The sequence below is a fragment of the Grammomys surdaster genome, unplaced genomic scaffold, assembly GCF_004785775.1.
Source record: "Grammomys surdaster isolate TR1022 unplaced genomic scaffold, NIH_TR_1.0 210, whole genome shotgun sequence".
In the NCBI taxonomy this organism is placed as follows: domain Eukaryota; kingdom Metazoa; phylum Chordata; class Mammalia; order Rodentia; family Muridae; genus Grammomys; species Grammomys surdaster.
In genome coordinates this window covers 261,389-273,144 of record NW_021604655.1, presented here as the reverse complement: position 1 = coordinate 273,144, position 11,756 = coordinate 261,389, and the positions used below count along the sequence as shown (strand labels likewise).

The following is an 11,756-nucleotide window of genomic DNA, read 5'->3' as shown; positions in this document are numbered from 1 at the left end:
TTTTGTTTTTCGAGACAAGGTTTCTCTGTGTAGCCCTGGCTGTCCTGGAACTCACTCTGTAGACCAGGCTGGCCTCAAATTCAGAAATCCGCCTGCCTCTGCCTCCCAAGTGCTGGGATTAAAGCGTGCGCCACCACTGCCCAGCTAAACCAAGTTTTTCAAACTAAACTGCATAAGAGTAAAAACTGTGGTTTAACCCAATAAGTATCAAGACTTCCAGAGCACCTGACCACTTATATGGCCTCAAAGTCAAAAGGTAAATGGCTCATTTCTAAGCCTTGGAGAAATGCAATCTTGCCTTATTGGCTTATAGTGAAGAATAAATAGTATTCAGAAAACCTAACGAAGTGCTTGGCAGAAAATCAACACTTAAGGTTATATCCCTTTAGTACTTGATACCTTATCAAGCTGTTTATTTCCTCATCTGTAAAGTGAATATAGCAGGTAGCCTGCCATATAAATAATATATGCACAGTGTTTATTGCCTGACTGGCTTTTATTACCTAATCTTAATGCTACCTTAGCTAAAACTAGAGAACTTTATTTTTTGCAGTGCTGGGAATTGAGCTTAGGGCCTTACATGTTTTAGGCAAGCACTCAACCACTACATTTTAAAAAAGCAATCTTAAAGATTAAAGGAAATTCTATACCTAGAAGGAAAAAAAAATTCTAAACTAGGCCTCAAATTTTGAAGGTGTGAATAAAACATCTTCTATAGAACATGTCTCCAGCATGTGTGCAGTTTCACAAATAACTGCCATTCATTTTCCTCAGAACAATCCTAAAAGGTAAGCCTGGGAGATTCCCACCGACCAGGAAAAACTAGAAATACGTAGAGAATAAGTCTAAGAAACTTAGTTTTTCACGAAGAATTCCTAGAATCTTTTGCTAGACTACAGCAGTGGATACATTGTATTAATCTGTATTTCTAGTGTCAAAAGAGACTGTGATTTACATGGTAAGTAAAATGGTAACAATTTATAACTCTAAGAAGGCACAAAGAAAAGGGGGTTTCAACCTGATTTAAAATGCTTCCGAGATTTATCTTATCGTCACCTGTACACTCACTGACAGTCTGACAAGGATAAGAGGAGAGATGCGAGAGAACAGAAACATGACGTAGGGAAAACAGGACCCGTTTTAAAAAAACAAAACCAAAAACCAAAACCCTACAACCAAGACATTCCTTGCCTCAGGGTACTGTAGAAACCAGCTACTGGAAGTTAGGCTAGGTTTTTAAGGCGATGCTGGAGAACAAAGACCTGAGAAGCTAGACTATAGAAGGAACGTCCAGGAAGTCACGCAGCTACGGCAAACACCAGAGCCTGGAGGGTCCTTGAGAAGATATGTTCAGAACCAAATGTTGAGTAAGCTGCTCTGAGGCTTACTGGAAGCCCCATCTCGGAGCATACACTGGCTCCCAAGAGTAGTCCCGACAGAACAATCAGGTCGGGAGTGAGAGTATAGAGATGCCTCAGAGAAGACAGGGAAAGAACAAGGGTGCGGAGAGGGTGAGTTCAACTAGACACACGGCCTAGATAGGGGCTTGGGACACCCTCACCTCTTCCGCACCGAGCGCTCCTTCTCAGGACAGCGCCAGGCTCAGCCGCCGGACCAGCCTTTCTAAACAGGCTGTGAGGCATAGAGAAGGGCCGAAGGGGAAAGCCGAGAGAGTGTCTGAAGAAGGGGAAAGGAATACCCACAAAGCATCCTGGAAGTTGTAGTTCCTTGACCTCTATCATCCTTGCGTTCTCCCGGTGGGCCGCGAGGCTTCTGGACTACCAATTCCAGAAACACTAGCGTAATGCTCGGTCATTTCCTTTACTTTCAGCATGACCTTCCGCAGTTATCGGAAGGGTTGTTTCAAAGACTACAACTCCCATCAGGCTTAGCAGAGTCGTTTTAGGGCCCAAGGAAACAATGAGACGAATATTTTGTGTCCTTGCCGGTGCGAATTACGACTTTGAGGGCCTAGACTTAGAGACCTTTTAAGATAAACTGAGAGAGTTCGAAGGAACTCCAGAAGTTACGGAGCCTACGGTTCGGCGAGCTGAAACGGAAGTACCCGGTAAGAACGAGGAGGAGCCGGAAGTTAAGGCTGGGAGGGGGTTGGGGGTGGAGGGAAAAGCAAGCCAGGAGGTGCTGTGCTGCTTCTAGTAGTTTCCAGGCGCTGCCAGGCGGCTGGGACCGAGCGGTCCTCAGGCTGTGGCTGCGGCTGCTTGGGAGCTGGTAGCGGTGTGATAAGTGAGCTGATGGCCAAGTGGGGTGAGGGAGACCCACGCTGGATCGTGGAGGAGCGGGCGGACGCCACCAACGTCAACAACTGGCACTGGTACGGGCCAACAAGACAGGCCGCAGGAGCACTGTTAACAGGCTAGGGTTTGGAGGTGCCTGGGACCTTGGCGTGTACAGATCTGGGACCCAAGCAACCCTGGCCTGGGATTGGGCGTGGGTCCTTCCTGTAGCAGGGGTCCTCTCCATCCCTCGCCACTATCGCAGTCTTAGGGGCGATGGGTCCGACATGGACCGCTGAGTCCCCAAGGAGGAATTTCAGAGCGAGAACAGAGCGCCCTAGTTGATGCCTCCAGCCTGAGCACGGTGAAACTTCCTACACGTGGCCGCAGGCGTCCTTGAGATCCAAACCCCCGCGGATTGTAATGGGAGACTGCTGGGGAAGTCTCGAGCTCCAGGCGCGGTAGTTGCTAGTTTGCGGGTTACAGCGAAAGCAAAAGTCATAGGGGACTACTGTCTCAGTCCAGCGGGAGAAGCTATGGAACGTGATCTGCAGGGCGCTTGGAGCTTCGGGATGCTGAACGCAATGCAGTCTCTCACCCGGAACTGTTAAGTTCTGTTGTAACTCCAGGTTGCCGGGTAGTCATGGTTTTACAGCCTAACCGTTCTTAGAAGCAGCCTCATCTCTATGAAATCTTCTAGAAACATTGTTATTTGGAGTACCACTGAACTTTACTGACACTGTATAGTTTTTTTTTCCTCAGTTATAGCCCTTCGGTTTTTTTTTTTAATAGCTGTACTAGAAGGGCAAAGAATTGATTTTTTACTGTCTTTTTTTTTTTTCCTCAACCTGACTCCTTTTAACACTGTATTTGACATAATTTTTCTTGTGGACTTTGTGACACTGTCTAGAGGACGCAGAATGTGTAGGGCAGAGTCTGAACACTGAACGGGACAGAACACTGTTAATGAGGCTAACGTTGTTTTTGTTTTGTTTTTGGTTTTTGGGTTGTTTTTTTTTTTTGACTCGGACTCTTAGCAAAATGCTTGCTTGTCTTTTGCTCCCTCGACTTCAGCAGTATGGTCACATCTTTCCTCTTGGCCAAATGGGGGCGCCATATTAATGGTCAAGGTTCATCCTGCTGAGAAAGTATAACTCCGTTTGAACAGCACCTCTCTTTGTTGACAACTCTCCAGCCCTTTGACTTCCTAAAAGTAGCATGTTAGTGGGCATTCGAGGGTAGAATTTAGGGGGGTTTGTTGTTGTTTTCTGCCTCCTTTAACCTTGCAGTCACTTGCTGCATGAAATGGTGCATCCTCCCCTTGACTGCTAGCCTTTAGCTGAGCTTCTGTCTTGCAGGACAGAGAGAGATGCTTCAAACTGGTCCACAGAGAAACTGAAAACTCTGTTCCTGGCCGTTCGAGTGGAAAATGAGGAGGGCAAGTGCGAGGTGACCGAAGTGAACAAGCTTGATGGAGAGGCGTCCATCAACAACCGGAAAGGAAAGCTGATCTTCTTCTACGAGTGGACCATCAAACTGAACTGGATAGGTAAGGACTGCCAGGCTGCCAGAGAAGAGGTTATAGCCCCGTTCCCATTGCTCTGATCCTTGCTGGAAGGTTCTGAGCACTGACAAACTTGTGAAGGGAGAAGACAGTGTTGCTTTGAGAAAAGGGGCACTGAGTGCTACCGTGGGACGCCAGATGCATTTATTTGCTCGCTCTTGTCAATTCCATTTGTCTGATGAATGATTTTTTTTTTTGGGGGGGTGTGTTTTCTTTTAACTTCAGTCACTTTCTAATTCCAGTGCAAATCTTAGATCACTGTACTATCTCATATTTAATTATAAATCTAATTTGGGGTTGTTTTACCATCTTACAATTTAATATCCTTCCCATAATATCCTTAGGGGGAAAATTGGGCTGAATGGGATATTTCCCAAAGGAGTAGTAAAGATGAAAGTAGATAGATTTGTCTATACTTTTTGCTTTTTCAAAGTATATCTGAAGTATTGTGGCCTGGAAGGAACTGTATATATCTTGTCCAGTCTCCTTTTTATATAATGCACTGAGGAACTGAGTCATACAGATACAGAGTCAGTGTTGTCATAGTTAACATGTACCCTAAAACTTAGTGCACTGTGCAACAGTCACTCAATTAAAACCACAGGGTTGATAGACAGGATAGAATTGAATTGCAGTACCCATCAGATGTTGTTAACACATGCCTATAGTCCCACCACTTGGGATGCTGAGCTGGGAAAATGGCTGTGAACTCTAGGGGGAAAGGGAAAGAAGTCCTCCATCCAAAGACGTTATTGTTGACCTGTTTTTTAAAGTAAAGAAATTGGGGAGGGGAGACAGGAGTTCAGTTCCCAGTACCCATTTGTAACTCCAACTTGAGAAGATCTGGCCTCAGAGGGCGCTTGCATACGTGTGTACCCCCCAACCTCCACATACACATAATTAAAATATAGAAACTAGAACTTGATAACAGAGTTTTTGTTTTTTCTCTGAAAGAAGCTTGAAGTGTTGTTTTGGGCATCATAGGGGTTGTAGCTTGAGGGCCCTTGTGAGATCGCAGACGGGTCAGCACACACCGATGGCACCTCACCTGACAGACATCTGAGATAGGAGCTTTTGTTTATTTCTGTGCTTATTTCTTCACCTGGGGATAGTTTTCTTGTGTTCATGTTTTATTTCTCAATGATGAACTCAAGTAGAAGCAAATGTGAAGTTGCCGCAATCGAATTCTCAATCACAGGTGTTCTAACAACCAATGCTAGTGGCTACCCAGACAGGCTCTGAGGGAACTGAGCTCCTGCCCAGTTTGTGGAGCTTCCAGTGCCATGCTATAGTAAGTCAGAATATCTCTCCAGTAGTGGGGTGAGGAAGACATTGGAAGTGCTGCTTTTTGCTTCTGGCATGTGTTATTCTCTGAGAGTGGAGGGTCATAAGAATCCTAAGTAGAATACTGCTCTGGCAGGACCTTTCCTGCAGAGGAGGGGACTAATGAAATTGCATTGCTTTTGACAGGTACCTCTAAGTCAGGAGTGCAATACAAAGGACATGTGGAAATCCCCAATTTGTCTGATGAAAATAGCGTGGATGAAGTGGAGGTTTGTGAAACAGGATTCATTCCCCACATAGTATGGGCTCGGGCTGAGGATTCAAAACACCAGTCTACGGGTGCATTTCTAGCTATGTGGTGCCATTGGGAACTTCCAGAGCAACTTGTATGTATTCAGCATCTCTGCTTTAGCTAAGGAAATAGGTTCTAATGTTAGCCCTCTCTGCCCTGGCAGAGAGGAGCTGAGAAGGAACATTGTTGGGGATTGTGCAGAGAGCCAGTTAGTTGTACACTTTTCCTTTGCAGCTCTCGGCAGTCTCTTGATTGCTCGGCCCCCACACTCATGATGGCGCCCCTTAAATCACTTATCACCTACCTTTCTTTGATCTCTCACTCAGATTAGTGTGAGCCTTGCCAAAGATGAGCCTGACACAAATCTCGTGGCCTTAATGAAGGAAGACGGGGTGAAACTTCTAAGAGAAGCAGTGGGAATTTACATCAGCACTCTCAAGACAGGTACCCTTTTAGAACTCTGCCTGAGGAGGCCATCTTCCACTGCCAGACCCTGCCTGTGGGCTGACTGCCCTCCCCTAGCAGATGGGTAACGATCTGGGAGGAGGGTGTTTGTTTCACTCTAAAGTTATTCTAAAGGCTCTGAGTTGGAGAAAGATCTTGAGCTATGTTGTTAGCTATAGTGTTAGCTGTTAACCTCTTGAAATGTGGCCAGCCGAAGCGAGATGTGCTGTGATTGTGAAATACATGGTGGATTTTGAAGGCAGTATCCAAGAAGCCAGTGTAAGACACCTCAGTAATCTTTTAAAGATTGACAGCCATTCAAATGATAGTTAGAGTAACTTGAGATAGTGTGAGGTTACGTATGCTAGTAAAACTTCACCTCCTACATCACCTCTAACAGGGCTACTGGAAGTCTTAAATTGCATTTGAGACTCAGATCAGACAAATTCTGATCTAGAGACTATTTGAGGACAGTCCCAGGCTGTCACTGGTCCTCCTCTTCTGGAAAGTTGAGATGGTTATGACCAAGGGGATGAGCCTGGATGTCTTGGGGAGCCCATCTCTGCCACATCCTTCTGATCTTTAAGATAATGCTGCTGTGTTCCATAGATGTCAGGCAGAAATCAAAGGTAGCGATAAGAGAATGCAGGCTTTTCCTTAATGCTGGCTTATGGCAGCTGTGAACATCTTACGTGCTATGTCGGCTGCTATGAAACTAATGGAGGGTTTGTCTTTTCAGAGTTTACTCAGGGCATGATCTTGCCCACAGTGAATGGAGAATCAGTAGACCCAGTGGGCCAGCCAGCACTAAAACCTGAAGTGTGCAAGGTAAGCAGTGTTTGGGGGTGGAGGGGGAGGCCACCTGCAGAGGGAGATGAGTGGCTGCCTGCATATGCCACATCAGCTTTTCTGTGTCCCTCACTCTAAACCCAGAGTTTGGAGCCTGTTCATGTGTTTTTTTGTTTTTTTGTTTTTTTTTTCAGTTTTCTGTCAGTGTCTAACCTATTCGATTTTATTTATGTACTACAAGTTCACCAAGTGCCAGAAGAGGGTGTCAGATCTCCTGGAGCTGGCATTGGAGACAGTTGTGAGCCCCCTAGTCTGGGAATCAAAGCTAACTCCTGTGCAATAGCAGCAAGTGTTCTTAACCACTGAGCCACCTGAGTCACCTCTCCCATCCCCTAGCCTGTGCTTTATTGGTTGGTAGTGGACCCCTAGAGCACAGAGACGCCATCAGAGACATCACAGTATGACTTTGGATTGGACTTGATGTCAGTCGGCTGCTCTTGGCTTCCTTTCTAGCTAGGGTGTTGGCAGTCCTACTTTGATATTAAGGATCTCATGTGAATTGTTAACTTTACCGACCAGGAAGCGGATTCATCTCCTCCTGTGTGTGGAGCAAGCACCTATTTTATCTAGATCTTGGTGGTTCTGGCTGAGTTCTTGGTTGAGAACCCTGGCATCCTTTTCTCAACAGTGGAGCACACTCTGGAGCGCTGCTCCCAGCTTGCTGGCTTTTTCTCCCTTTCCCCAAACTTCCCTTTTTTTTTCTCTTCTTTCCTTTTCTGTCTTTGTCTTTCTGTCCTTGATTTCTCTATTTCTTTCCTTTCTTGTACTGGGGGTGAATCTCGGGGCCTTGTGTATGAGGGGCAACTCCTCCACTGCTGAGAGATACCCTCAGCTCCCCCATCCAGTTATTTCAGATTAGTTCTGTTTGAGAGTGACACTGAGCTCTCTGAGATGCAGAAACCCTGCTTGTCCTTTGTTGGCTCTTGAGTGCAAGAGTGTTCCTGGGAGCTGGAGAGGTGGCTCAGCAGTTAAGAGCTTTCTCTGCTCTTGGGGAATTGGGGCCTCTGCAGGAACCATATGAGGCATACATTCACACATAAACAACTTTTAAGTTCCAAGAGTGGAAGTTTTCAGTAAGGATATTTCTGGAAGAATTCTCCCATGACTGAAACATGCACAAATTCCCATTTGCCCCATTGAATAGTTAGCTTTGAAGGTTGAGCCTTTTGTGAGTGTGAGTTTTCCGTGTAGTTGTGTTGATTGACATTTTATCTACCCTTTCACAGGCTAAGTCTGCTCCTTCAAAAAGCCAGACCAAACCTGTTGGTGTCAAAATCCCCACTTGTAAGATCACCCTTAAAGAAACCTTCCTGACCTCTCCAGAGGAGCTCTATAGAGTGTTTACCACGCAGGAGGTGAGTGAGCATGCCGGCACCCTCAGCATGCAGGGCTGTGCTAATGGATGGAATTGCAAGGCCCCTGGACACCAGCAGAGGTTGGGGGCGGGGATTTTCACGTGTATACACACACACACACACACACACACACACACACACACACACACTTTGTCCTGTAACGGGATCTACTGCATTCATTCTTATCATTCTTATTAGAGGTGTGGCTCACTAGTACAGCACTTATATACAAGGCCCCAAGTGGAATCTCTGGCACCAAAAGGAAGAAAAGGAAAGAGGAAATATGAGTCTGAAGTAATGGGATCATGGGTTCAAACTTGTGCTGAGCTCCTGGCCCAGTCTGTAGAGGACCAGAACAGGGAGACTGATACGCCGTCACTGGGCACAGTGAATCTTCAGGAATAGTTGGGGCATGCAGCCTGGTGTGTATCCAGGCATCCCATTGAGAGCCGTGTATCTTCTTCTGCCTTCTGTTTCTGTGCAGCTGGTCCAGGCTTTTACACATGCTCCTGCAGCCTTGGAAGCAGACAGAGGTGGGAAGTTTCACATGGTCGATGGTAACGTCACTGGGGAATTTACTGACCTGGTGAGTAAACTTCTTCCTAGGCTGTCGCCTCCATTGGTTAGCCTAGTGATGTTTCTCAATACCGTGGGTAAAACTTAATACCTCTGGGATACTTTTAAAAACGGTGCTGGGATTTGAATTTTCTGGCAAATTTCACACAATCACAAATACCAAGGCAGGTGGCTCACCTAGCTGGGGTTGGGTGCACTGTGGTGCCTGCCTCAGCAAACTGAGCTCAATTTTTCCAGGTCCCTGAGAAACACATTGCTATGAAGTGGAGGTTTAAGTCGTGGCCAGAGGGTGAGTAACGCTTGGGGCCATGGTCCCCAGACACTGTTGTCCCCTGGTTTACATACAGCTGTCCAGAAACTCTGGGTCTGACACCTGTTTCCCATAGGGCATTTCGCTACCATCACCTTGACCTTTATTGACAAGAATGGAGAGACAGAGCTGTGCATGGAAGGCCGCGGCATCCCTGCTCCTGAGGAAGAGCGGACGCGGCAAGGCTGGCAGCGGTACTACTTTGAGGGCATCAAACAGACCTTTGGCTATGGTGCACGCTTGTTTTAGGGCCTGCAGCAAGGGTTTTGACCGTGTTGAAACTTCAGTCCAGCCCTCTCGCGATGGGCTTGAGACTCACAGGATTGCACCATCCCAACTGCTAACTTGGGGCTGGGGCCCTTCCTTTCACATATACCTTGGGTTTGTGCATGTTTTCTGCTGGGTGGGATCTGAGGGTGATTTCTCTTTTATGTGTACATATGCTAAGTAAACAGAATTTTAAAGGCATGCATTTCTTATAATCTGTTGACTGGCAGCCTGGTGTTCCTTGAAGGTTTTGAATTTAAACAGATACGACGGGTTTGAAAGCTTCAGTCTGGCTAAGTATAGGTAATTAGATCACATGGAGAGAGCTGAGTACTGTAGTATACTCCTGTAGTCCCATACTCAGAAGGTGGAAGCCAACCCTGGCTGCGTACGAGGTTCAAGGCTAGCTGGGGCTATGAGACCCTATCTCAAAAAAAGTAGGGCTAGAGAAATGGCTCAGTAGCTAAAAGTACTAGCTATTCTTGGAGAGGAGTTGGATTCACTTCCCAGCGCCCACATGGCCGCTCACAGCCATCCAGTTCCAAGGGGTCTGATGCCGCCTTCTGGCCACTGCATGTCATCTCCATAGACACACATACAGGGGAAACACTGATAGACATAAAAACAATTAGGAAGTGTGGCTGTTGCTGGCAGCAGGATTCTTGAGCTGGTTTATTTTCACATGGCTGCCTTCTTACTGCACAGGATGGCTGGTCCTCTCTGGAATTACATCCCTAAGAAGTTCAGTTTCTGGGCACCAAGCTGGTAGAGGTGGGTCCTGGACTCTGCCCCCTTGGACCACAGGTGCAGGTTGTATGCACATGAAGAGGACAGGTGGTGGCTCTGTAGAGAACTACTCCTGTGTCTCACAGGCCAGTCTCACTGGCTCATGAATCCTGTGACATAGCCCTATAGTCTATCTCGCAAAACTTAAGCCTTGGATTTTTTTTTTTTTAAAGGCAAGGTCTTGCTATATAACCCAACTGGCCTTGAACTCGGGATCCCCCTGCCTCAGCTCTCGAATGCAGGAATTTCAGAGGCGAATGCAGGAATTTCAGAGGTGTACTGCCACATGTGGTCCTTTTAATGAATATATTGGCCTCTGGCTTCTTAGGTTAAGAGCCCAAATCTAACAGCTGATACTGAACATGGCTGACGTTTGGAATACAGACTATAACCACAGAGCTGGTACTAACCTTGTACCTACTGCCTTGCTGTGTTCCCCCCATGTATAGAAGCTGCTGCATTTCCTGTGTGTTAGCGTATCTCTCCTGAAGTAGAAAGTTCCAGGCCTCCCGCAAAAGAGGAAGAAACCTCTGTCCTTTCGGGTTCTGGAATATAAGTGTCCTGAGCTGCAGTCTAAGTGCTGGGAGACCTTTCTTTTGAAGTCCACAAGGCTGGAAAAGTGGACTTGTGAGCAGGCAGTCACTCCTAGCTGAGCCTGCCTCAGCTTACTCTCCGTCTCCCCCACCCCCAGCATGAATCAGCATCCTGCTAAGACACCTACTCATCTCCATTTCACTAGGCTCCCATCGGCCTGCAAGCTGATCCTACATGACTTGGCAGAATTGTATAGTTTTAATACAGAAGATCAATTCATCTTGATCTTAATTATTCAGATAAGCACTAGACTAAGATTGCACCTATTTTGGCATTCTGTCTGCCTGTATGGGACCTAAAAGATACTTTGACAGAACTTGGTCTCCACCTTAAATCAGTGAGCCCATCCTAATACAAGCAGAAGACAAGAGACTTGCCTCCTCCCGTCTCAGTTCCAAAGTAGGAAAAAATGTGAAGAGATGATGCCATACTGAAATCCAAAGCACCATGTGTCTGTCGGGTGACATGCTTCTTCATAGTCCCTGTCAACCATTGCTGTGTCACTGGTAACGTTTCAATTGGCCATCTGATACTACCATGCCCACAGTGAAGATAAAACCACAGATTTGTTTTGAATGAGTATTTCACTTCCTAGCCAAGTAGGCAAATTTCCTTGTCTGTAAAATGGATCTAACAGGTACCTTTTGAGACCATCCAAGGTATGTAGTAGGGTGCTAGTGTGGGCCTATACTCGAAGCTCTCAGGAGGCAGAGGCAAAAGGATCACTGCAAGCTCAGAGCATACTAGTCTTAGTGAGGTCTATGTAGAGAGTAAACACCAGGTTAACCTGAACTAGCTACAGAAGAGCACCCCATCCTTAAAAAATAACTAAAAATAAATAAGGATGGACATACTAGGTAATGCCTAGTATCTGCTAACTTCTGGACCCACAAACTCAAGTATTTTCCTTAAATCAAAACGGATAGCATGGGCCTGATGGTGGGGATGTAAACCTTTAGTCCTAGCACTTAGGAGGCAGAGGCAGGCCAGTCTGGACTACAGAGTGAGTTCTAAGACGGGCAGGGCTAGCCAGTGAAACCTCTCAAGAAAAACCAAAGGGCTGGAGAGATGGCTCAGCAGTTAAGAGCACTGACTGCTGAGTTCAATTCCCAGCAACCGCATGGTGGCTCACAACCATCTTTAATGGGATCTGATGCCCTCTTCTGGTGTGTCTGAAGACCGCTACAGTATACTCATATAA

General features: G+C 46.4%; 2 protein-coding genes across 3 annotated transcripts in view; one reads left to right on the top strand and one right to left on the bottom strand.

Moving 5' to 3' along the window:
* The window catches only part of Vipas39 (VPS33B interacting protein, apical-basolateral polarity regulator, spe-39 homolog), a 26,122-nt gene extending 24,399 nt beyond the window's left edge, over nt 1-1,723 (bottom strand). Inside the window, exon 1 of one of the 2 annotated variants that reach the window (XM_028771895.1) lies at nt 1,704-1,723. The gene's annotated coding sequence lies outside the window, so the exon portion shown is untranslated. Of the gene's footprint in view, nt 1-1,561; nt 1,671-1,703 lie in introns of those variants that run through there. The other variant, XM_028771896.1, reaches the window with a different exon arrangement.
* A 396-nt stretch (nt 1,724-2,119) lies between these two features.
* On the top strand, nt 2,120-9,376 carry Ahsa1 (activator of HSP90 ATPase activity 1). The gene is made up of 9 exons (XM_028771857.1): nt 2,120-2,332; nt 3,593-3,783; nt 5,269-5,351; nt 5,701-5,818; nt 6,558-6,646; nt 7,894-8,022; nt 8,507-8,608; nt 8,836-8,887; nt 8,985-9,376. Exons 1-9 carry the CDS (start codon nt 2,253-2,255, stop codon nt 9,155-9,157), a joined length of 1,017 nt encoding a protein of 338 aa, XP_028627690.1. The 5' UTR covers nt 2,120-2,252; the 3' UTR covers nt 9,158-9,376.
* The last annotated feature ends 2,380 nt before the right edge of the window (nt 9,377-11,756 follow it).

Coding starts and splice junctions, on each gene's coding strand:
- Ahsa1 (XM_028771857.1), top strand. CDS start 2,253: ATGGCCAAGTGGGGTGAGGGAGACCCACGCTGGATCGTGGAGGAGCGG. Junction 6,647..7,893: donor TAAAACCTGAAGTGTGCAAG/GTAAGCAGTGTT, acceptor ACCCTTTCACAG/GCTAAGTCTGCTCCTTCAAA. Junction 8,023..8,506: donor GAGTGTTTACCACGCAGGAG/GTGAGTGAGCAT, acceptor GTTTCTGTGCAG/CTGGTCCAGGCTTTTACACA.